The sequence below is a fragment of the Alosa pseudoharengus genome, unplaced genomic scaffold (genome assembly GCF_046254945.1).
Source record: "Alosa pseudoharengus isolate Yale_2024_CS ecotype anadromous, Long Island Sound unplaced genomic scaffold, YU_APseudo_1.1 YU_APseudo_1.1_scf_8, whole genome shotgun sequence".
Classification (NCBI taxonomy): domain Eukaryota; kingdom Metazoa; phylum Chordata; class Actinopteri; order Clupeiformes; family Clupeidae; genus Alosa; species Alosa pseudoharengus.
The window spans coordinates 1,723,677-1,749,741 of record NW_027468870.1 but is presented as its reverse complement, the minus strand read 5'-3'; the positions used below and the strand labels follow the sequence as shown (position 1 = coordinate 1,749,741).

General features: G+C 40.8%; 1 protein-coding gene across 1 annotated transcript; it reads left to right on the top strand.

Moving 5' to 3' along the window:
• Positions 1-21,469: 21,469 nt before the first annotated feature.
• rtn2b (reticulon 2b) lies at positions 21,470-24,852 on the top strand. The gene is made up of 7 exons (XM_076274140.1): positions 21,470-21,486; positions 21,959-22,201; positions 23,176-23,314; positions 23,453-23,522; positions 23,954-24,000; positions 24,153-24,211; positions 24,748-24,852. The coding sequence occupies exons 1-7, from the start codon at positions 21,470-21,472 to the stop codon at positions 24,842-24,844; spliced, it is 672 nt and encodes a 223-aa protein (XP_076130255.1). The 3' UTR covers positions 24,845-24,852.
• Positions 24,853-26,065: the final 1,213 nt, after the last annotated feature.

Sequence of the window (26,065 nt, the reverse complement as noted above, 5' to 3'; positions counted from 1 at the left end):
GTTACTGCTCGGACCTATTCCATTTGTATTATATCCTGCTGGACCTACAATGGAAGCACCATGCCCGATCATGCTATTCAACTGAGAATCCTGCCCTACTCCAGTGGTAACCCCAGGTGAACATGACAAATCACCCTCCATATTAACCACATTATCAGGGATTGCATTTACAGCTTTAGCATCAGAATGTGACATGGTGTAGCTTAGGCCTATATAGTGCTATATAGTGTTGTATATCTAAACTAAATGTATTTATATAACTCTACTGTATGAAAGCTGTGATAATTTTCCTAGGTCTGCGTTGTGTACTAATTCTAACACTGTCTATATGTCTGAGTTGCGTATGCAAATTGCGGCAGCTTCACACTGCACTGCCTACCACGCCCCCCAGAGTTCACTCCACAGGTGCTGGTAACGTTGGTGATCCGATGTAGACAGCTGCACCCCAACCGAGTTCGTTTCACAGGCACTGGTGATGATGACTCCGGTGATCTGCAGTCGCTGATCGATGTGTCCAAAGGTCACGGCACCAATTTGTAGCGGATCTCTCCAGCTCCACCACAAAGGACGTAGACGCTCACACCAATGCGTTAACTGCTTTTTTTATTTATGGGGTTTGCAGCTCCTGTCGTCAACCAACATGTACACACAAAACAGGGAGGCACGGGATAAAGTCAGATCAAGCCCTGCCTCACTCAGCATAAACATCAACTCAGAAGAAAAATAAAAGAACAATACATAACAAGCCTAATTACCTGTCGTCAACCAACATGTACACACAAAACAGGGAGGCACGGGATAAAGTCAGATCAAGCCCTACAATAAGACAAAAAACAATGAGTTCCCGTTCCCCCATATAATGTTGGTAGATAGGCAATAAGCCGTTCGCTAAGTATTTTTTCACTTTTAAATTGCGTTCTCAGCGCGCGCCGCGTCTCCAACGGCATCTCTCTCCAACGTATATAATCTATGGTTTAAACATTAGTTATCCTAAGATAAATTGTCCCGACATTACGAAACCCCATTAAGAAAGACAACAAACAGTATACAATTAATTCATAACAGTAGGCCTATACAATTAATTCATAACAGCAAATTGAATACTCTTGACGTTACTTAGTAGCCTTGGCTATAGTTTATAATTAAGATTAACAACGTTAGGCTAATATCTTACGGGACTCAATACAGTTAGAGAACAGTGTATCTACATATGTTACATGTTTTTATCCAACAATACAAAAGAAAATCATGTATATTTTGTGTATATTTATCTAGTATTTATCAATTATTATCATATTCAATATGATATTGGTCGGAGCGTAATCGCTATACATACCTGCCTCACTCAGCATAAACATCAACTGAGGAGGCAGTAAACATTCCGGTTGTTATGGTAACCGGAACGGTCAATGTGTCACATATTAATCATCAACACTATTCACAGTTATTAGTTAAATAAACAAGTACTAACAAATAAATATACAAATAAATAAAAGGTAGATTTGCTGAAACAGTTTGTCACCATTACACATATATGTTATTCAAATATTTATGTCAAACATATATTCAAAGCTATGTCCATACATGCATACAAAATATTTTAATTTCCCATATAAGATGCTATATATCTTCATATACTAGATCCAATAATTTGTTTTCCAAATATATGGAGAAGTTTATGTGTGAATATGTGGCAGACATATTTGTAGTCTCCATATATGGTGGCATACATATCCATACACTAGATTACATTACTTATTTTCCAAATGGAGAACAGTGTGAATATATTTGTTTATGTCTTGGCGTCACAGGTATACATACAGTCAGATACTAGTCATAATCGTGGTTACCGCCCCCAGTTGCCGTGGTTACCGTGGCTGAAAAGCCCCCGAGGGGGAAAACATTCGTTTAGATTGCATGTAAACTAATGGAGGTGCACCGGCTTGAGTACAGAAAGCACCTATAAAAATATTAAATCTTTTGGCAAACATCACTAAACGGCACAAACACGTTTCAACTGAGAGTTATCTGTGTGTCAAGGAGGTTAAGGGTAACATTAAGTTCCCTCATTTTGCTAATTCCAGTTAAACGGCCAGAACTGTCTCGAGTGTACTCATTGTAGAACTGCTTTCAATGGCCGGACTGTGTAGCTCGGTTTAGCAAGCTAACCCTTTTGCCTTAACATCACATACTCGTAAGTTGCATCTGAATTTATTCTCACATGAATGCACATTCTCTACAATGGCCTGGGAATAGTTTTAAAAAGTAATGTGTACCAGTTGGTTATGTTACACTGACGATATAAAGTTAGCCAGTTAGCAACCTAATGATGCTACCATTGAATATAGCTTCCAGAGAAATTTGTCGTCAACATTGGGCAATCGAGGGTGAATTAAGTTGTTAGCATACACTGGGCAGTTAAGTAAACACAATTCCTTCAAATTATTGTGTTCAGAAACAAGCAGAACTCCACCTGAATGTAAAACGAATGTATAAAGTCTAACTGTTAGCTAGTTCGCCCATTGACTTCCATTGTGTGAGGTTAGCATGCTTTCCCCCTCGTGGGGGGCGGTAACCTTTCCGAACGTCTTAACCGACTGTATCTATGGTGTCGACTATGCTGCCTTATGTGTCAATGTTTTGTGTGGAGCGCTTTGGGTTGCACTATGTATGTGCATGAAAAATGTGTGAGGCCAAAGCTACTTTAAATATAACAGATGCTTATCGCATCTTGATATGCGCATGCGCACACAGCAATACCCATCCCCCACCCTGGACTGACATTTGAACTCCAACCACGGTGACTTCGGTGACTTCAACCGTCACTTTTCTGTCCTGTCATGCATCCGACTGTGTAAGCTGTACAAACTCTGCTGTCATCATATCCAAGGTGAGAAAGCCTTTAGTAAACGGGAATTAGTTCGAAAAATATTGTTTTTATAATGTAATGTTAAGCAAATCCGTTTGTTAACAGTCTAACCATCATGTTAGAATTAGCTAACGTTAATGTTATCAATTAGCTATCGATAACGTTAGCGAGCTAATATTGCAAACGTTAGCAATTTTAGCTGTTAATGTTAACTTTTCCATTAACTAACTTTACCATTATGTGGAATATCTAGAATGGTAGTTAACATCATATCCAACAACAAGCCTGTCTGAGATGTCGTTATGAATATAAGTTTTAGTTTGAATGAAATATCAGGTGTGAGTAAGTTAGCTAACCTAGCTATAGCAGCTAACTTAAAAACCATGCAGGCTAACGTGAATGTTAGTAGGCCTAAATGGATCTTTAGTTTGTGAAGGGTAGTGTTAAGCCATCCTTACAACAGAAGACTTTGAAGATTTAAGAAAGATTCTTGAAAGATAGTCTTTTGAGTAAAGCTTGAATGGGGGGCATTAGTTAAAAGACTCCAATCTTTCAAGAATCTTTCCCAAATCTTGTCAAAGTATTCTGATGTATGGATCATTAGGCTACATGTTCTTCATCTCATAGCCCTTATTTAAGCTTACTTGTGCCAAGGTGTGTGTTTATTAAAGATGCATGTGAAGATAGTAGTGCTTCAGTGATGGTCTTTTCATGTTCTGTGTGTTTTACAGCATATTAATCTTCTCTGTTCCCTGTTTGCAGGTGGTGATTTGTGAGGACTGCTGCTCTGAGAACACTGAGTGCATTCTGCATATGCCAAATCAATGTGTGCCACTTCCATAAAGGGGAAAAACGTTTCTACCTGGAGAGTGTACTCACTGTTTGTGTGGAAAAACTAAACTTTAATAAAAGGTTAAACAAATATTTTGTGTGTTTTCTTTGGAACATCAACAATGTTATATTTCTGATACATATATTGTGACATATTTCTATAAATGTGACATAGCAGAACATTACATATATTTTGCAATATATTTACCTTATATGAGTGCAAATATATGTCCATAGACATATATTTGCAATATATTGGTATCCCTAGTATGCATACAAATACATAACTTATCATATATTAACATATATGCAACTGACATATATTTGAATATCTGGGAAAATATATGTGACATATATAAAAACGGCCAATTTTGCTATATGTTGAAATATATTTGACATGTATGTGTATATGTGACTTATATGTGTGAGACATACATTGACATATACATAATATATGTGATTTACATATATTGCCATATATCACATTTTTGTATACATGATTATAGACAATAATACTGTGAACACAATTATGTTTATCTGCTCTTATTGCTTGTTAAGAGAGAAAGTTTATTTAGTGACGTAAGGTGACACTCCCACTTATGCAGACCGGAACTGTCCCGTTTTGCTCCCATAGTAACGAATTACGTTGCTCTATCTTGCTAGTAATCAAGGATCTTTGGCTATAGGCTACTCTGTACTGAATGCAGCTCATAGGGCTATAGGCTACTCAATGCAGCTCATAGGGCTATAGGCTACTCTGTATGAAGCTCATAGGGCTATAGGTTACTCTATAGGCTACTCTATATGAAGCTCACAGGGCTATAGGCTACTCTGTACTGTATGAAGCTCATAGGGCTATAGGCTACTGTTACGAGCCCATCAAATGATATGAAATGGTGCAACATAACATACAAAGGCCATAGAGAAGCGGTAACGGTATATAACAACTTAATTTAATGAAGGATTGTGGTTTGACATAAACGGAGCATGGTGGTACTAAAGCAACTAAAACAGAACAGAAAGGAAACCCTGACCACACATATCTGCGGGGAAATATGGTTCTTGCCTGACTCCCGACCAGAAACAAAAGACATGGTTTGTTGTGAGTCTTCCGGGTCCGCTTACTGCTGTGCTGAACTAAACCTAAACTAAATAACGTGAAAACCCACCACCTGCTCTAAATATGAATTAACTAAAGACAACAAAGATCAATCCCATATGGGGAACGTGCATGGACAATAAAATAACAAAATCTACACAAAAGGCTAAACAAAGAACGTGACGTGCCAGCGAGGCACCACGAAGCTGCCCTGCGTCTGCCGACGGGATCGGACGGGAAGTGAATGTCAGAGAGAGCGCCCAGACGTCAAACAAGGCGTCCTTATAGACGTTGCCCAACCCACAATCAGCACTTGGCGGGACGCAAGATGGCCTGTAGGGGGACATAAGGAACAGCAGGAGGGTAACGCAACAAAGTAGCACAGCAGCGCAGACAGTGTTCAGCTTGCCCTTAATAGCGTAACACCCCCACCCTTAAAGAAAATAAATTGGGGGTTTAAGTTAACAATATAATGTAAGAATTTACAAGTAAACATATTTACAAATTAAGTAGTGAATAAACTACTTAGCATTCAGCAATGGCTCAAAACCCGCTAAACTGGAACAGAAGAAACAGAAGAGGGTTAACGTGCAATAAGTACATTAATTAAGTTTTTTTTTTTTTACAACTTTTATCCCATTTTATCTCACAATTTATTTACAATGACATGCACATCAAGCACGAGACAATGCATCTGCAACTACATTGTCGCGTCCTAGGATGTGCCTAATCTCCAAGTTATAACCTTGCAGAATCAAACTCCACCGCATTAAGCGCTGGTTACAATTGCGCATGCGATCGAGAAAAACTAAGGGGTTGTGATCTGTATAGATCACAACCGGACACACAGCACCTCCAACATACACCTCAAAATGCTGAAAGGCAAGCACAAGAGCAAGGGCTTCCTTTTCTATGGTCGAATAAGCCCGCTGATGACGGTTAAATTTGCGCGAAAAGAAACAGACAGGGTGTTCAAGACCATCCCTGTCCTGTTGCAAAAGAACAGCTCCCGCTCCCAAGTCACTCGCGTCAACAGCGATGAAAAAAGGTCGAGAAAAATCCGGAGCAGCTAGCACGGGTGCAGTAGTCAGCAGTGCTTTAACAGACTCGAAAGCAGCTTGACTCCGTGGAGTCCAATTGTAAGTCACTTTCGAGCTGAGCAAATCAGTGAGGGGCGAGGCAATGGCAGAGAAATTTTTGCAAAATGACCGGTAGTAGCCTATCATGCCAAGGAAGCGACGGAGTTCGCGGCGGGTAGTTGGAGGAGGATAATTCAAAATCGCCTCAACTTTAGACTGGACAGGACGCACCTGCCCACGGCCAACCACTTTACCCAGGTATACAACAGTAGCCTGGCCAAACTCGCATTTAGCCAGGTTAATGGTTAAATTAGCTTCCAATAGTCTGCGAAACACAGTTGAAAGATGTACCATATGCGAAGGCCAGGTGGCGCTATAGATCACCAAATCATCCAAATAGTCCTCGCAATTAGGCACGCCATCAAGAACGCCGTTGATGAGCCTTTGAAAAGTGGCGGGCGCGTTACGAAGGCCAAAGGCCATGGCGGTATACTGTAAGAAGTGATCTGGCGTCACAAAGGCTGAGATCTCTTTGGCACGAGGTGCCAGCGGAATTTGCCAGTAACCCTTCAACAGGTCGATTTTACTGACAAATACAGCTGAGCCCAGGCGGTCAACACAGTCGTCAATGCGTGGTAATGGGTAGCTGTCAGGCTTCGTAACGGCATTCACCCTTCTAAAATCTGTGCAAAAACGCATGGAACCATCACTCTTTGGAACTAGTAAACAAGGTGAACTCCATGGGCTATTACTAGGTTCTGCAATGCCATTTTTCAGCATGAAGTTTACCTCATTCTGAAACAACATCCTTTTGTGTGGATTTGTGCGATAAGGATGCTGTTTGATTGGGCGTGTGGAACCCACATCAATGTCATGTTCAATTACCGTTGTGCGACGAGGCACATCAGGAAACAAATCCTCATGTTGTTTAATCAAGGAGATTAAATCATTACGTTCTAATGTGGATAAACTAGACAAGAAAGAATTTAGGTCATTAAGAACCTCAGAATTTTTCATTCTCCCTTCAATAACCTCAACTGATGGAATACGACCCTCATCTTCCAACAAAGCACTCGCCACAGCACCCTGTTGTATCGACGGAGACGCATTTTCAGCTTGGGCCGTAACAACTTCAGCACCACACTTTTTGGACAGCGCCACTTTCGTTGCGCGAGCATCATTATTTATGACGGTTGAAGTGCACGGAGACTTAAGTTCAGGAGCTGAACCTTCTTCTCGATCACAATACAACTTCAACGGTTAATATGACATAGTGTGGTCTTAGGAGGGTAACGCAACAAAGTAGCGCAGCAGCGCAGACAGTGTTCAGCTTGCCCTTAATAGCGTAACAGCTACTCTGTATGAAGCTCATAGGGCTATAGGCTACTCTGTACTGAATGAAGCTCATAGGGCTATAGGCTACTCTGTACTGAATGAAGCTCATAGGGCTATAGGCTACTCTGTACTGAATGAAGCTCATAGGGCTATAGGCTACTCTGTACTGAATGAAGCTCATAGGGCTATAGGCTACTCTGTACTGTATGAAGCTCATAGGGCTATAGGCTACTCTGTACTGAATGAAGCTCATAGGGCTATAGGCTACTCTGTACTGAATGAAGCTCATAGGGCTATAGGCTACTCTGTACTGTATGAAGCTCATAGGGCTATAGGCTACTCTATAGGCTACTCTGTACTGAATGAAGCTCATAGGGCTATAGGCCACTCTGTACTGTATAAAGCTCATATGGTTATAGGCTACTCTGAAACAAGGTTACTGGCTTACCCTGTAACTTCCGGAGTAACAGGCTTTACTGCATGTATTACTTTTGAAGAGACATATTGTTTTGAGATCAGGGATGACTCCCGAAGTTACCTCACCTGGGTAAGCCAATAAGCCCACTTCGTAGTAGGTTATTCTCTGAACAGGTTAGGTCAGAAAAGACGTTTTGGTTGTGCTTTTGGTGCCGTTGATGTATATTGGAATAAGCAGACTGCTCTTTTGGCTGGAATGAAAACCTGCTGCAGTATGCCATAAGTGGTTCGATCACCCTTTGATTTGTCACACCTGTGATAATGTGTGCAATCAGCCTAAAGGCTACATACGCCGGCGTCAGTCACATGAGTGTGTTGCCCTCCGACAACAGCAACACAACAGAACCACAACAGCATTACAACAGCAATACAACAGCATCGCAACACAACAGCATCACAATGTAGCATCCGTGAGCTCAAATTTACATGTAATCAGAGTGTAGCGCTATAGTTGCCTGGGGGGGTATACTACGAAGCACGTTAGACATATCTAGGCTATGTAGACATATCGAGGCTTGACAAAGCCTTGACTCAGGGGTATACGTTAAGTGATACTACGATTGCAGTTATGTGATATATTTTTTTAAACTAGGCTTTCAGCTCAGATCTGTGCGCGTTCTCGGTGTTGGGATGACTTTGGCCAATCGTGTAACGTGGAGACGCACAAGACCGCCTCTATTTAAAAACAATTACTTCCGCATTCATGAGCGATAGCTTAATCTACACTGCGGTCATTTTTTGCGTCTAACCTATAACATCAAATAAATCAATTGTCATCAGTTGTTGTATGGTATGCACGTCCATAGTGGAATATTTGCACGCACAGCACTATTAAAGTAGCCTAGAAATCTAGACGCGCCCCTAGCGGGCTAGTCTAGCAACTCTCCGTTGACTTGTGAGCTCTAGAAATCGAAACTAAATCTGGCATTGAAATCGTGTATAGAGTCGTTTGTTGGGCTTAACATAATGATTGATGGCAGAGTTGCAACGGTTTGGCTTGAATTCCCTTCTACTTGAAAACAAATATCCTATTGCGTCCTATTGCGTGCAGGGAATTTGAAAGACAACTGATTATCCCGACCCTCGGACTGAGCACTGCGAACGGTGAGTGCCCAGACCCTACATTATAATGTGGGTCTGGCTCGCCAGGCTACTATTAAAGCACATTCCAGATCCAAAATGTTAGTAGAGGCGGAGCTCCACCTGTAAGATATATGACAGAATCCTACACGTGAGAGAACTTCGTTTTTAAGACAATTGATTGGTCAGTGTGCAGTAGATTACACGATTTCAGCTATAACTTAACACATAACCTCCTCCCGACCAGGTTTGGTTGACAGCATAAGATACCATGGCGATATAGCGACACTAAAACAGATCCACTTTCGTGTCACAGCATAGCCTGGCTTTGAGCGCAACATACCTCGCTAACCCACTAATCGAGATTCGTAGTACACCCCACTGGTTGCATTAGCTACTAGCTGTAGCAACTCGAGCTAGGTAAACCGGAGACCGTTTTCAACATGTTTTATCCAGTCCTTCTAGTTGCAGAGTTCGCAAGTGCTAGGCTAGCGCAAGTCATCAGTATGTGTTAGCCTGCCACTAAAAACAGTCTCATTACATGCCTATTATCCCAATATGCATCTTGCACACATTACATGCATAGTTGCATACATCTGCACTATTATTTCTGCACTTTACATCCACTCCACTCCAGGTGTACTTGTCTTGATACTATGTGTAACGGATGCCAGTTACTGTAGCTTAGCTGTGCTTGGGGAACGTTGGTAAACCTCACTGCCCGACGTCTCAAGAGTGCTGCTGGTTGCCGGTTCGATCCCCGACCAGTAGGAAAAAAAGTGCCCTTGAGCAAGGCACCTAACCCCTTACTGCTCCCCGTGCATCACTGTAGCAAGGCATCTCACTGCTCCAGATTAATGTGTGCTTCAGACCCCGTTTACACGAAGGGAAAACGCAGATATTTCCCTGCAGTTTGGCCTCTCGTTTACACCAAAACCCTGTTTTTATCACAGAAAACGATTATTTCTGTAACCTCCGGCCAAAGTGGAGATTTCTGATAACGCCGGTTATGTGCTGCCGTGTCAACAGGGATAAACGGCGTTTTAGCTTCTTAAACGTCACATTATGCGCCAGAAAATCCTTAACGTCATGGGAGCGCCTGATGTTTACAGTTTCTTTGGCTACTGATCAGGATTATCATGGATGCTGTTAAGGTGCTACTAATTTTTACTTTTGTGCAAACGCTTCTGGCCTGTTTGCATTTGCAACAATTGCTCTACATGGAGGAGCAGAGGCGAAGTATCGCACGGAGGTCAGCATTTTTACTGCTCGTGTTAGTCGTTGGTGTCGATTCTGAGGATTTTGATTGGCCAGCATGGCTTTATAGAGCATCACAGTCCCGCCCCTCCTCCGAGAGAGCTTAGTTTCCGGAAGTAAATTTCCCATTCATTTCTCCCATTGACGTTTTGGAAAAATCCGTATCTAAAGAGTTTTAGAGCATGTCTTAGGCTAATCAGCTACGGCGTAACTCATAAGCATACAACATATCATTTCGAGTGAAAAAACGAAGAGAAAGTCCAAAAAAAGTCAAAGGTACAAGACTGTGTAGATATTTTTATTTCCGAGCGAAGGAACTACTCATCCCATAAACCACCGGGCCTCACTGAAAAATATATAAGCAGCACGAACCAGCGCGAAATCATTTCCAACCATGTTTCCAACCGGCGACAACACGCGAACCCTCTCCTCCAAACAATGATTTTTATATAGTTAATAGCAGTTATTTCAGGAGTAATTGTGTAAATAATAGTGTTTTGGTATTGAATGTTATATTTACCATCGTGTATTTTATATCGTGTGTGTGAAACCGGTTAACGTTAACGTTAGCAACATTGTGCAGTGCTTCATATCTGACTGCCATCCTGATGCATGGACCGGTGCATGGTCTGCTCTTGGACCACCATATTCAGTTTATTAACTTGCTGTGAATTATTACACAAAATGTTCATTAAATGTACGAAGAAGTATTTCTAGGTTAATGATTGATGATATGGCTCGTACAGTATGAAGGCTAAAGTAGCCTAACTAATGTTAACTAGCATTACCAACCTCCCTGCAAAACTCACCACACAACTTCGTAGGTTTGATAGGTCTGATAGGGATGCTGGCCCTTACAAAACCCACAAGCTGACCCTCGACACACAACAGTCAATAATGTGACCGGATTTAAAGTTGTTTTCACCCCTTTGGACACTCTTGATTTCGTCCTTGAAACAGTGAAATATTCACGGGGGCATGGACGGTTTGCTAAGCATTTTACTGCAGTGTCTAGCCGGTGGTAGCATCCAGCCTGTGCTATTAGCTAGTAGCTAGCTAGTTCAAAGGTTTAAGTACTTAATGGGGATATACAGGGCTTTTCAACCCTCGACTAAGTTGATGTTTCATATAAACAACAATTCATATTCATAGAAACAACAAGGTCACTAAAACATAATATATTTCATACCTGTGTTGCAGCATGTAGGCTAATGTTAGCAGCATTACAATGACATTATAATGTCTGAAAGGCTAATGATTAGCCTGTCGGCTAACTGAAAAGTTAAGTGTTCAAACTAGCATTTCCAGTGTTCTATTTGATGGTGTAATGGCCCTGACTAAGTTCGTGTGATATATAAACCACAATCCTTGTTGATACAAGTACCAATGTTCTTCTAGAAAGTTTTTATTCACATTAAGAATTTCGCCATAGGCAGTAAAAGACTCCGCCATCTTTGTCAATAATTTCGCTGATAACGTTTCAAACTATGCCTATGACCTTAACGGCCTTTCCACCAATCAGAGGCATCACTGTGGGATTGTTCAGGATTGTGGGTAATGAAGTACTTATCCAAGACATCGCGAATAAAAGACATTTATCTCAAAACAAGGTTAGTGCCCCGTGAACTTTTGGCGTCTATATGAGCATACACAATCGCTTAGTACAACCGTAGCTGGTTTTGAGTCTACCATGTGCAGTTAAGTTTTTATGGCTTATACCCAAATTGTCAATGGAGAAATTGCATTGAATTCTTACTTCCGGAAACTCCTGTGGGCGGGACTGTGATGCTCTATTCCTTTCCCTACACTGCCACCCATAGGTTTGGCATAGTTATTATGGCGCCCGACAGCGTATTTATGCGGGTTGATGTAAATGACAAGTCTTTTGAAAACAATGTTGTGTGCACGATGTTATTATTGAAAACCGGGGGGGGGGGGGATATTCGTTTCTCTAAATACCTTCAATGTGTGACCTGTGTGTTTATTAATTCACGGATGGGATACATGCAGAGGCCAAATTCCTTGTATACGCAAGTACAATATACTTGGCCATAAAACCTGATTTACATTACATTTTACATAATTGAAGTGAATTAGGCTGGTAATGTATGTAGTCTTGGAGTAAGTTACATAGGCCTTTACCCATTTCGGTAACACTTTACGGTAAGGGTACATGAATTATCATGAATTCATGCATGAATTAATTCATGATTTATGTATTACTTCATTCATTAATATCTAATTAATCATCAGGAATTTACTGAGTTCATAGTTTGTCATGTGTGACCTCATACATGAACACATTACTAAAGTATTAGGTACGGTGGGCACATCATTATGAATTATGATGTATTAAGTATGATCATGACTTTATTTTTCGCCAAAAATGTGGTCATCACTACTCAAATTCTGATTTGAACATAACTTTGGAGTTCTCTAAACACATGCCATTATTCACTACTTTAGTTGAGGGGCCACATGAATGCATGAGCAATTAACCTAAAATTCATGTAATCATGAATATCGTGCTTAAGAAATCATAAATCATAATGATATACCCATCACACCTAATGCTTTAGTTGATGTGTTGTTCATACGTGAGGTCATCATGAATGAGAGTATATGAATTCCTGTCAATTCCTGATGATTCATAGGATATAATGGAATGAAGTAATGCATAAATCAAGAATTAATTAATGCATGAATTCATTATAATTCATTTACCTTTACCATAAAGTGTTACCCATATTTCGTCATAACCTTTGTGTTAGTAAAATGATTGAATGTCCTGTGAATTAATAGCTAGATGAATAACTTTATAGCTAGTGCAAGTTCAAGTTACTTTATTTGTACCCAGAGGTAGATTTTGTTATTTGCAGTATAGAGTGCTTCAAGAGAATTTGGCAGAACAGGAGCACAGAGGATGCCATCTTTACAGCAATTCACTCCGCCCTGTCCCTCCTTGACAATAGCAACACCTACGTATGTGAGAATGCTGTTCATTGACTTCAGTTCAGCACCATTATCCCCTCCAAACTGATCACCAAACTCAGTGAACTGGGCATCAATACCTCCCTCTGAAACTAGATTCTGGACTTCCTAACCAACAGACCGCAGTCTGTTAGATTAGATAACCTCACCTTTTCAACCCTCACCCTGAACACCAGCATGTGCTGAGCCCTCTTTTACTTCCTCTTCACCTACAACTGCATACCTGTATATGGCTCTAACACCATTGTCAAATTTGCAGACAACACTACTGTGATTGCTCTCATTAGCAACACTAATGAAACAGCCTGCTGGGAGGAGGTCCAGCACCTAACAACCTGGCTCTCAACACCAAGAGGACCAAAGACCTCATTGTGGACTTAAGTCAAAAGCTAGCACACAAATCCCCATCCTCATCAACAGGACTGAGGTGGAGCATGTCACCAGTTCATGTTTCTGGGTGTCCACATCTCTGTGGACCTCTCTTGGACCCTCAACACCTCTACCTTGATCAAGAAGGCTCACCAGGCATCTCTTCTTCCTGGAGACTAAAGAACACAACCTTTCTCCTCAGACCGCTTCACCATTGAGAGCATCCTCACCAACTGTCACAGTATGGTATGGCAACTGCTCTGCCTCCGACCGGAAAGCACGGCAGAGGATGGTGAAAACTGCTCAACGCATCACTGGTTCCTCACACCCCTCCATCAACCCCCCCGGTGCCTCCTTGCCTGTGTCCATGTCGATGGCAACCTTCACAGGGACAACATGGAGGCGAACATTTTGCCCCTATCCCACCCATAGTATTGTAGCGATCTCACCCTCAGACAAGATTCACCTTTGGCCAGGACGGCCATTTATTGAAACAGGAAGACTCAGACACAATCAGACAACTACATAGGGCAACACAGGGGTAGTCCCAGCCGCACATGCTACACACAATTAGGGTTTACCACACACATCAACACGAGGATAAACACATGAGGTACAACTAAAGAGACTAACACGCTAACAAATACACAACATGGTAAACGTAACTACAACTATTATAATCGACATTACACCTTATAGCATTCACTCGCACTGCATTCTGGGAGACACTCAATGAACGTTAGACATGAACATCCACCGACGCTACAGTATTCTATTTATATTTATAAATGTACATACTGTAATTACACTTAAACACAGCAATATTCTACTGATATTTATACTGTTCATACTGCACATACACTTATATATTTTCAGTACTCTGCACAATGACAATGTAGATGAATCTAATCTAAGATAATCTAATCAAATGAAACATGTGACTGCTGGCCATCTTTCACATTTGGAATCAAGCTATGATGCTAGCTTGTTAGTTAACAGTTGTTTGTGATTATTAAAGGAACTCCAATGATTTTAAACTCCAAACACGTGTCCACCCACCACGAAGATGTTTACCACTGAAGCCAGGCCAGACTCTTTGCCAAAGAGGACTGTAAACATAGTCAAGAGTATGGTTCATGAGGTGATAATAAGGCTAATTAGCATAATAATAGTTTTTTTTTGTGCATTTTTATATTTTTCATAGCCTTTACTTTTTATTTTTTGCCCACGGGAGATTTCTGAGATGCACAGATGTGAACAATATTAATTTATTTACATGGTATAATGATGCCCGTCCGAAGAAAGTGCCCAAAATCCCCATTTTGGCAGCCATTTTGTTGATGCTAATTAGATGGTCAAAAACTCAAAATTCTGCTTGGGAACAGGGCTAGTTGGATTCAGCACATGTTAAATATGATAAAAAGTCCTGTTCCCAACTTTTACTAAGAAATGCCTCTAGAGCAGGGGTGGGCAAACTTTTTGGCTCAAGGGCCACACTGGGTTTTGAAAATTGGCCGACGGGCCGCACAACAACCACCCACCCACCCCCCAACGACACACACATAAAAAAAATACATTTTTTATAGCCTATAATTTAGTATGAAAAGTATTTCTTTTGAAATATTAATGGCTTAAAAATACTGCTACTTTTATGCTGTTTAACAAATGTATAAATTGTGCACTGTCGCTTTAAGACAGTCGCTTTAATTCACGTTTATTTCTCAATGATCTTCTGCCTGCTATGGTATGGCCCTCTCACACTTTTTAAATGGTCAATAGTGGGAACTACTGGTGCCTTCATGATTTCCTTTTAAAAGTTTCTTATAAGAAGGAGATATCAATTATCAACAATGACAAGCCAGCTGGAACCTGCGGCTCTGATCTGATCTCGAGTGCAGACGCGTTCCCAATTAAATGGATCGCATGTTCACGTTAGATCTGCTGCAAAGGAGATACCTAAGAGTTAACTTAGTTTAACATGATGTTATCTCTATTTAACATGATGTTTTGACATTGACATTGTAAACGTTCTCTAAGGAGAGTGAAAAGCAGTTTGCAGTAAAGCTAACCAACGTCGTCTCTATCGCAGGAAAAAAATAGCGAGCAGCCTGATAACCATGGAGGTATTATATATAACTGGAGAGAGTGACTAAGTCCCGCCCTCTATACAAATGAATGGTGGAGGCTAGGCTAGTAAATCCGGCCAATTCATAGTCAACGCCATATTGAACACTGGGGCTCGGATCCAGCGCCAGTCGGCTCTGACCATGCGCCAAGTTCTAAAGCTGGAAATGACGCATGAACCACGTCGATTTTTATTGGATATTCTGTAAAAAGAGAATTGTCCTCCAGTAAGAGGGTGGCGATAATGCACATACTTTGCTTGCCACGTAACAAGAAGAAGAAAAAGTTGCTCGGGAACGCGCATGGAGTCCGAGTGGAGTCGCCCTGAAGCGCAACTTAATTTCATTGGATAACACAGCGGTTCTAACTAAGAGCGATCTGCTTGCTGTCCTGCTGCAAATATGCATTCGAACTTGACGTGAAATATCCGTAGTCGAACTATAAATAAACTATTCGGTTTTTAGTGCCAAGTGTAGCGCATTTTAACAGTCTATGATTAGTTTGTTTTTTATTTTATTGTTTGCCATCTCATAGCGGGTGCTCTAAACGTATTCTAGCGTTGGCCCATGACCAAATCAAGCCAATAATAGCTAGTAGCCACAATAATGACTGGAGCCAGAGCCCTCAATAGCCACCCTGTTTTGAAAATTATATTGAAGATATTCAATATTATTGAAGATAGTATTGAAGATAACGCACAGAACGGTCAGCCTGAGCGGACAATTACGTCCCCAACTCATCTAAAATGTGGTGTCTTTACTTTGAGTTGTACACCGCAGATGGTAAAGTAACGGTTAAAGAGAATGCTGTCTGCGGACTCAGCAAAAAACAGTTTACTTACGCATCCACGACGTCCAATCTTCGCGCTCACCTGTGGAGTTACCATCCAAATGAGGCAGCGGTGTCAGAGGCACAGTAGACGGCCAGAGCATCGCCAGGCGTCCAACATCGTATGATTGCATTTCCGTAAATCCTAAATTATGTCCAGGGTCTGCTATTTACTTAGGCTGCAAAGCACAGGTATTTATTTGAGGTATGCTTATTCGAGGCAGACCTTTATTTCTTACATTGTACGTTATTGTGAGACATGCGTTTTGTTTGGAGCGGCATACCAGGCTATCAAACGCAGACGATTTTCGGTTTTGGTATGGGATTTAATTTACTTTTTGACTTTTATTATATAGTTAAATGTTGAGGCTGATGGGCATTTAAATCTAGAGGGTATTTGATGATCACTGTAAAGTTTCGTGTAGTTGAAAAAGTGTTGGAATTTCCAGCTGTTTATTGCGAGACAAGGCCTTTTTCATTCATTGAACGTGCACTGTGCTCTAATGGAATCCTTATTGCATAGCGAAGTAGCCTAAATTGAGTTTTTTTTTAATTATGCATGGTTTACTTTTTATTAAATTCGTAGGCTGGAATGCCTCGCGGCAATAATTGTGTTTAAATGTAGTAGCCTAGTGCTTCAGCCTCTGGCAAGCTCCAAAGGGGGCGGCTATAGGTTGAGAGCAACGTGTTGGAGACCCATGGTGTAACGAGACAAGGTCTTTATGCCGCTGTTGTGTAATTTATTGTCTTTAATCATGTTTAGGCTACGTTTGTTCGGGACAAACAACAACGAAACAAGATCGATCAATACAATTTTCTTTATTTGTTTATTTGTCATATGATGGATAAACAACCATAATATGCACGTCTTCTCATAGGATCCTCAAGAAATACGCACTGAATAACGTTTGGCTGTAGCCGCCGGATAGGTACCCGCCCACCAACATGTACGCGCATGAGAGCTCGTGCCCAACATGGATTTTCGTGCATGGAGCTGGTTCCAAATGCTCCATGCAGCGCCATATTTGAAAATGGCGTATGCTAACATGCCGAAGCTAATCTGCACGCTCTTGACCCCCTGCTGATAACCATATGAAATGCTCAGCGGGCCGGATGAAAGTGCGTGGCGGGCCGGTGTTACCGGATATACGGTTTCTGAGATTCTGAGTTTCCAGGGCGGGGTTTAGCGTGAATATTTATGAACGGAAGATGTCGTGCGCGAGTGCCTAGACGCCCATTGCTGAAGCGTGAATGAAATGGAACTGAAAATGTTGTCAAAGAAAGTAGAAGACCACGGCGTTTTAACACGTTTTTGGATGTTGTCATGTGTTATTAATGGAAAGTATGACTATGTCGTGTTCGAGTTTAGATGCAATTTGGCGTTATCTTGTGTCGCAGCCAGTCAAACAAAACTTTGTGTCAGATTCAGTGGGTCGCTTACCATTAAGGATATTGGCGATTTTTACACAGTAGGCCTTGATGGTAGTCCTAGCCTAGCTAGGCTATTATGTTTTTTATCGTTTTGATTGTAGCCTAGCCTCTGTGCATCTGTAGTGACATGTTAGCCCAGGCAGCAACATAGCCTACAACACAAATGTCTGTGCAATAAATAGCCCATGTTACACGCCTGTGTATGTCCTAACTCTGAGCAAATGGCATCCTGTCATTGCCCTCATGCACATGTGATATGTTATTCTGAGACATAATCTATAAAAATTCATACACATAACTAAACACAGAAAAAGTTTTGAAAACAATGTATTGTATTAGTTATTTACAGCCAGGACAAATAAACTGTCCTTCAGTGTCAGGCCAGTTTACACATTCAGTGGTAGGCCTACCAGCCCTGGAAACAATCACATTTTATCTTCAAGACAAAAAACATTGGCTTGACATCAGTATTAACTCAAAGTTGTAAAAAAAAAACAATATTATCATACCAAAATACCCACAGAGTATTGTGTGCAAGGATAAGGATATACAAAACAAAGTTTGGGTAATCAGCCTTCAAAGGGCAGAAATGGGGTGCCCTGTCTATCTATTGTACAGCAGTTTATTCTTTTCAATTTTAATTTTACATTGTAAGAGGGAGTCTGGCCAAGTTAGCCTAATATTCTTAAGGAATACAACATAACAGCAGATTTGGTCAAAAATGTAAATTCATAGGCATGCATATAGAACAGCATGATATGAGCCTGTCTGGCATCAAATCGAGTGGAGTGGTGTGTTTTGGTGAGTGCTGGTGAACATATTTTCATCACAGCAGGCAACTAAGTAACTTGTCATCTTGATAATATGATGAACTACAATAAGAAAGCAACATAATTCTGTTGTCTGTTTCTCTGTTCCTACCTGAACAGTAAACTTTCAAAGCGGTAAGACCTGCTCAAAATGCCATTAACTCTATTAAGAGTTGATGAGCTTTCAAAATGATTTTGGAAACATTATTTTAAGGTAAAAACTCTTCAGGGGTCCTTTATGCATCACATGACTTATTTGGGGTTTGAGGGGCCAGTTTACTACCTGTTATAATCAGCCCATATGTAGTCATTCACCTCAATCTGATGAACTTTACGTTATAGTCCCCCCCCCCCCCATCATCCTCATTGAGCACATAGGTTCTTGTAAAGTGCTACTTAATTGCATTTGTAACCATTACCTTTTGAATATACAGATTCTATATGACCATACCCCACATTAATAACATTAACCCATTCATCTTGTGTATCTGAAGGACTTCTGTAAGTAGGCATTATCCAATGTAGACAGTGTTTGTAAGGTAATAAAGCATATTGACCTAATGTAGTTATGACCTTTATGGATAAACATAACCAATATACTGTAAGTGCATGGCCCATATTGATGCCCTGCTTCCCTAATGGTACAATAACAACATGATTGTATAAAACAAGTTTTATTATTTCACAAGACTCCAAGATATCAGAATGTCCAATAAAGCATGATCTGTTTTGGCAACAGAGGTAGCTGGGCATTGAAATGCAGCACAAGTAAATTTGTCAAACTAGGCTAACATGTTTGTGTAGGCAAACATGCGTGACCAAACCTCGAAACTCATTGGACATCACACACAAAGAAAAAAGATGATGTACTGACACTTTAATCTACCATGATGTCTTACTGACATTACAACTTTAAGTGCTAAATAGCCCATTTAAACAGGGCTAAATGAAAGTAATAACAATTTGATAGGCTGTAGGCTAGCCTGTCTAGGCTACACAAGATCAAAACATACGCCAAATTGCATAATCGTACTCGACCACCAGTGGTCGTCGAAATTGTCACGTTTTCCCACAATAACCCATATCAACATTCAAAGTCAAAGTCAAAGTCAAAGTCAGCTTTATTGTCAATTTCTTCACATGTTCCAGACATACAAAGAGATCGAAATTACATTTCTCACTATCCCACGGTGGAGACAAGACATATTTTACCAATTTTAAGTCCACAGACAAACATAACATTCAAGTAAACAAAAAGTAAGTAAATAAGTAAATAAGAGGGCACATATAATGAAAAAATAAGAGCAGCAAAAAAATTCAAAACATTCAAAAACGTGTTACAATTGCTGTAGTCTTATAGCTTCTTTACCAACATTTTCAGTTCCATTTGAGTCACGCTTCATGAATGCTCTTTAGGTGCGCGCGCACGACAACCTCCGTTTATAAATATTCACGCTAAACTCCACCCGACTCCACCCATGGAAACTCAGAATCTCAGAAACCGTATATCTGGTAACACCGGAGTTTGCCCACCCCTGCTCTACAGCCATATACAAGGACTTTTTCTTGAAATAGCACTTGTCTATTACTACTACATGTCTATTTGTTGAATGTACAGAGAGTTAACACCTACCAAAGTCAAATTCCTTGTATATGTAAGTATACTTGGCCAATAAAAACTGATTGTGATTCTATGCAATTTAAAGGTAGGTATTTAAAGGTACACTATGCAGGTTTAGGTATTTTTGGCCACTGTAGAGCTCCCTCTACAGTTGTGTTATATTTATATTTAACTTTGCTGTTGTAAATAGCAAACTTGTCATGACTTATCCCGCCTGTACACAATGAAACTACGTTTATTAAGGAGGTAAAGGATTAACAACAGGCAAAATTATCTCCAAAGAGCTATATCTACTGACAGGGTAATGTTTCACGATTCTTGCGAGATTTGTTGGCCCACCGTTCTTGAAGTTGCATGGCTGGTTTTGTCGTTAGTGACTCGCTACGTCTATGCTATATAGCTATGCTAGGTAAACAATTTGCCTATTACAAGTTCGTTTACCATCAAATTGGCTTTGTAAAGGTTATCTTGCATTGTGTACCTTTAAGGTGAAAATCTTGCATAGTGTACCTTTCAAAAAAGAAAAACCCCTCCATCATTCATGCACATTCACACAACACGGTATGGTTATGATTATGGTCATTTCAAATATGATATACGAGAGATGTTAAATCCCTAGAACTATAGGTAGGGGATTTCACACAGAGGCCCATCAACAACCAAAACTATTTACCATCAACAAATCAACAACCAAAACTATTTACCATCAATAAATCAACAACCAAAACTATTTACCGTCAACAAATCAACAACCAAAACTATTTACCATCAATAAATCAACAACCAAAACTATTTACCGTCAACAAATCAACAACCAAGACTATATACCATCAACAACCAAGACTATTTACCGTCAACAAATCAACAACCAAGACTATTTGCTAGTGCTGTCGCCATTAATCGACTTAGTCGACGTAATCGACCATGAAAATTAGTCGACAGTCTACATGTCAATAACACATGTCCATAGTGTCCACTACAGTATACTATAGCCTAATAGAAATGCAGATACTTATGCTTAGATTGTTAAACGACATTTTTTTTATATTAGTCGTTTAGATTAGTTGACAAATTTTTCAAAAGATTAGTTGTTAGAAAATTAGTCGTTAGGTGGCAACACTACTATTTACCTTCAACAAATCAACCTTTTTGGGCAAAAAACATCTGACAGAACAGCGTTCCAGAGCATTTCACTGTGGTTATCAAGCAGGCACATATCACATTATACTGTGGTGGGTGTATTTGATGTTCACAGGGTTCCTACGCATTATGGAAAACCTGGAAAAGTATGGAAGTTTATTTTAATAAGGTCTGGATAAGTATGGAAAAAAGAAACAAGGGTATGGAGAAATATGTGTGTTTCCAGACTATTGCATTTGCAGTACTAATCACTTCGCTCAGGTCATAATGAACCATTCCTACTGTTGTGCAGCTTAACTGTCAGTCCCCATCGTCAAGATACAACTATGATACAACTAAGATACAACTAAAAATGACCCAGCTAAATGGACGAATATTAAGTATAATTTTTTAATTCACTTCAGTTGTCCATACCTTTGTTTTCACCAAGTTATCCCAAACCAGAAGTGGCCGCAATGTCGAGAATATGGTCAGAAAAATCTACCGAGAAGTTTGGAAATTTGAGTATGGAAAAAGTATGGAATTTTGAAATGCAAAATGTGTAGGAACCCTGTGTTCAGTTGTCAACAAGATAAACTTCCCCCTGTCTCCCTAGTAACCGTCCCCCTGTCTCCCTAGTAACCGTCCCCCCCTGTCTCCCTACCCAAACCTAGTGATAGACCTGATGTACTGGCGGGATGTTAAGAGGACGGCCGTGGTGTTCACGGGCCTTGTGGTCGGCCTGGCCTGCCTGTTCCAGCTCAGCCTCATCAGCGTGGTGTCCAACTTCCTCCTGGCCATCCTGGGCTTCACCATGTTCGTACGCCTCCTCTGCAAGGCCCTGCACCTCCTTCGCCTCATTGATGCCTCTCACCCTTTCCAGTGAGTCTGTGTTATGCAAAAATAACCTCTCCAGTCTCAGGCTTTTCAACAGTCACAAGTGGAGCGCCATCAGTTCAGCGTGTACTCATTCAGACTGAGTAACTTTGACTTCATACATGGCTGTGTTGGGGCGGATATAAAAGTATACTGTCACTGTAGGGCAGTGTTTTTTCAAACTTTTTAAGCCCAAGGACCACTAAAAAAAAAAAAACCTCACGGACCACCTAGCTAAAAAAAAAAAAAAAACAGTAGACCTACTTCAACAGTATATTACACAGTAGACCTACACTGAACCACCTTGCTTATTGTATTTGCACCTTGCTTATTGTGTTTGCACCTTGCACCTTGCTTATTGTATTTGCACCTTGCTTATTGTGTTTGCACCTTGCTTATTGTATTTGCACCTTGCTTATTGTATTTGCACCTTGCTTATTGTGTTTGCACCTTGCTTATTGTATTTGCACCTTGCTTATTGTATTTGCACCTTGCTTATTGTGTTTGCACCTTGCTTATTGTATTTGCACCTTGCTTATTGTGTTAGAAGATTCATTTAAACTGGCCTAGCTTACATAAGCAGTGTTGCAGAACTGTCTGGATTTACATACAATTTGGTTCAATATTGCAAAAAACTCATCTATATTATATTTTACCACGTCTGCTCGCGGACCACTTGGGTCAGCTTGCGGACCACCAGTGGTCCCCGGACCACACTTTGAGAAACACTGCTGTAGGGTAATGTCAATTACACTGTAAGTTAAAAGCACATTTGAATGTAGCCATATGTTTTTATTAGTGATTTCTGCTGTGATAATGAAGGCATGTATGAATTGATACAGCACCTGTGGAGGTGGCGTGGAGTCTTTGTGTTGAGTCTGGGTTCTGTGGAGTCTTTGTGTTAAGTCTGGGTTCCGTGGAGTCTTTGTGTTGAGTGGGTTCTGTGGAGTCTTTGTGTTGAGTCTGGGTTCTGCTCTCAGGTCGTTCCTGGATGAGGATCCCACCCTGACAGATGACATCACCATTCGCATGGTGGAAACCATCGTTCTCCTGATTGCCACGTCTGTCACAGAGCTAAAGAGACTCTTGTTCGTTGAGAACATGATGGATTCAATCAAGGTATTACACAGTCAATGCAAACTAAGTTAATGACCAGAGACTGATATCATCTCTCTCAACTCAAGCACACCGAAACAGTGCAAATAGCGACACATCTTTAATCCAAATCTAAAGATGGTCGTCCTTCTCCTCCCATAGTTCCTGGTGCTGCTGTACCTGCTGACCTATGTAGGTGTCCAGACCAACGGCCTCACGCTGGTCATGTCTGGTAAGACCGATAGCACTCTTCCCATGGCAGCGCCTGTAACTATAGCAACATCTCAAGTTTGACTCTCAGGAAGTGGATGTGGACTCACAGATAAACTGATGACCTCTCTGATGACCTGTCCCGTTCATATTCTCCCGTTCATAAGCTATAAGCTGCACTGAGGAAAAGCCATTAACTAAATGTCAGTGTAACAATACAGCGTATTGTTTATTTGTTCACAGATTTTAACAAAGCCAATATTGAAGTCTCATACACACGTTATGTGACAAAATGTTGTTCAGTGATCATTTGTTTTTCATGAAGCCAAAGCTCCTGGTCAGACAAGTTGATTTCTACCAATAATGTGCCTTCCCTAAGTTGATTCAGTGTTTGTCCTTGTGTTTGTCCTTGTGTTTGTCCTTGTGTTTGACCTTGTGTTTGTCTTTCCACAGCGGTGATTTGTGCCTTCTCTCTCCCTCTGTTTTACCGGCTGCAGCAGGTAAGGACATCGTTTGTCCTCCTCTATGAAGGAAGGGGAGGGAGAAAGACTCATCTAAAGGCATACACACACTCTCACACACACACACGCACACACACTCACTCACACTCATACACAGACTCACACTCTCTGCTGTGTTATGTTTGTTCTAGGGACGCATTGAGAGGATCGTGAAAGCAGTGAACGCCTCTTTAGATAGAGGCAAACTAATGTAAGTGCTTTCATTATATTCTTAAATACAGCACAGAGCAACCACATACCACTAACATATAGAAATATGATCTCAAAACTATTAGCACGACCTGATCCAAAAACACTTAATGTGTGTACAAGTGTTCTTCAATTAAATTCTTTTTCAGTTTTGAGCGAATTGCCTGTAGCAACAGGCATGTAGCCAGCAATATATTTGGACATAACTACATGCCCGTTGCTACAGTCTATAAACCATTTTGGTTGCTAATGCAGATAACGAGTCTATAAACAATCTAGCTCAAAACTCGATCTTCCAATTATACATTCATACACACACATATGCAGAAACAGACTTTTGTAGATCTACACTAGCATGTAACTCCAATGCATGATGAATACTGTTCTGGCTGTACTGGATGCTAACTCTTGCTGTTATTGTGACTGTACTGGATGCTAACTCTTGTTGTTGTTGTTGTTGTGACTGTACTGGATGCTAACTCTTGTCGTTGTTGTTGTGACTGTACTGGATGCTAACTGTTGTTTTTGTTCTTGCAGCCTTGACAGCATCTATGAGCTCATCCACCCCTCTCCTCCACCGCCTCCTGCTTCGACTCCAACGCTGTCACTGAAGGCCAAGCTGAAGACCAAGTGATAAGGGAGAACGACACAGGCGAGGGGTGGGGGGGGAGTAACCAGGGGAGGTTGACGAATCCAGACACATAGATGGGGTGCTGCAGTGGGTGCTGCGGTGGGTGTGGGCAGTGGGTTTTCTGGGGAGGGCATTGGGGGGTGTGGGGTGAATGGGCAGAAACTGGAGATCTGTGAACAGATTTGGAGAATCTGTGAAAAGCACAGAAGGGGGAAATAGAAAAAATATTAAAATGTCTTAATGTTCAGCCTGATGGAATACAGGTGGAGTGTATCGGTCACTGAAGAATGAAGCAAGATTTTAAGATCATCACTTAAGAATGGAGCAGGATTTTAAGATCATCACTTAAGAATGGAGCAGAATTTTAAGATCGTCACTTAAGAATGGAGCAGGATTTTAAGATCATAACTTAAAATTGGAGCAGGATTTTAAAATCGTCTTAATTGTGCAAACGGATCGCTGATCAAAATGGTCAGGAAGAATTCACATTCATAAAAACGTTGTCTTAAAAGAAAAATCTTGAAATGTCTTAAAGGTTTACCCCCTAAGCCCGTACACTAATAATGTCCCAGAATGTAGTCTGGGAGTCGCTGGCAGCTCTGCCTCTAGGGATCTGTGGCCGGTTGCACAAAGCACCTTAAGTTTTTTCCCTTAAGTATGACCCTTAAGACTTAATTTCTCCTCAGGTAAGGGATTTACTTAAGGGTGTTGCACAGAACACCTTAAAATGTTTCCTTAGTTAAGGAGAAACGTCAAGGGATTTACTACACTGAAAGGGATTTTCCGGCCTGAAAATTCTATAGTTTCCACGGAGATTGTTCAACAGCTGTAGCCTACAGCTAACTGCCTTTGCCGCGATGCCGTTAGTTAACCCACCGAACACAGTGCTTATCTTATCATACATCTTACCTTAATAATATTAGCGGAAATTATCCAGGTAGCAAGAAAAGCATGTTATATACATGGACTGAACAATACTAGTTGGCAAGTTAGAGATGATCCTGACTGTCATCAGTGCACCAACGTTTTGCCTAGCGAACCGAACCGAAACTCTTTTAGGCTAACAAGACATCCACATGAATTGTTAACGTTAGCCTACGTAAACCAAACAATAACAATACGGAGGAAGCATAGTAACAGAGAGGTTTTATTTTGAATGGTCAAAAGTAGTTAATAAACTTAATTTATCAGCATCAATTCAGTTAATAATATGGTTAAGGTAGA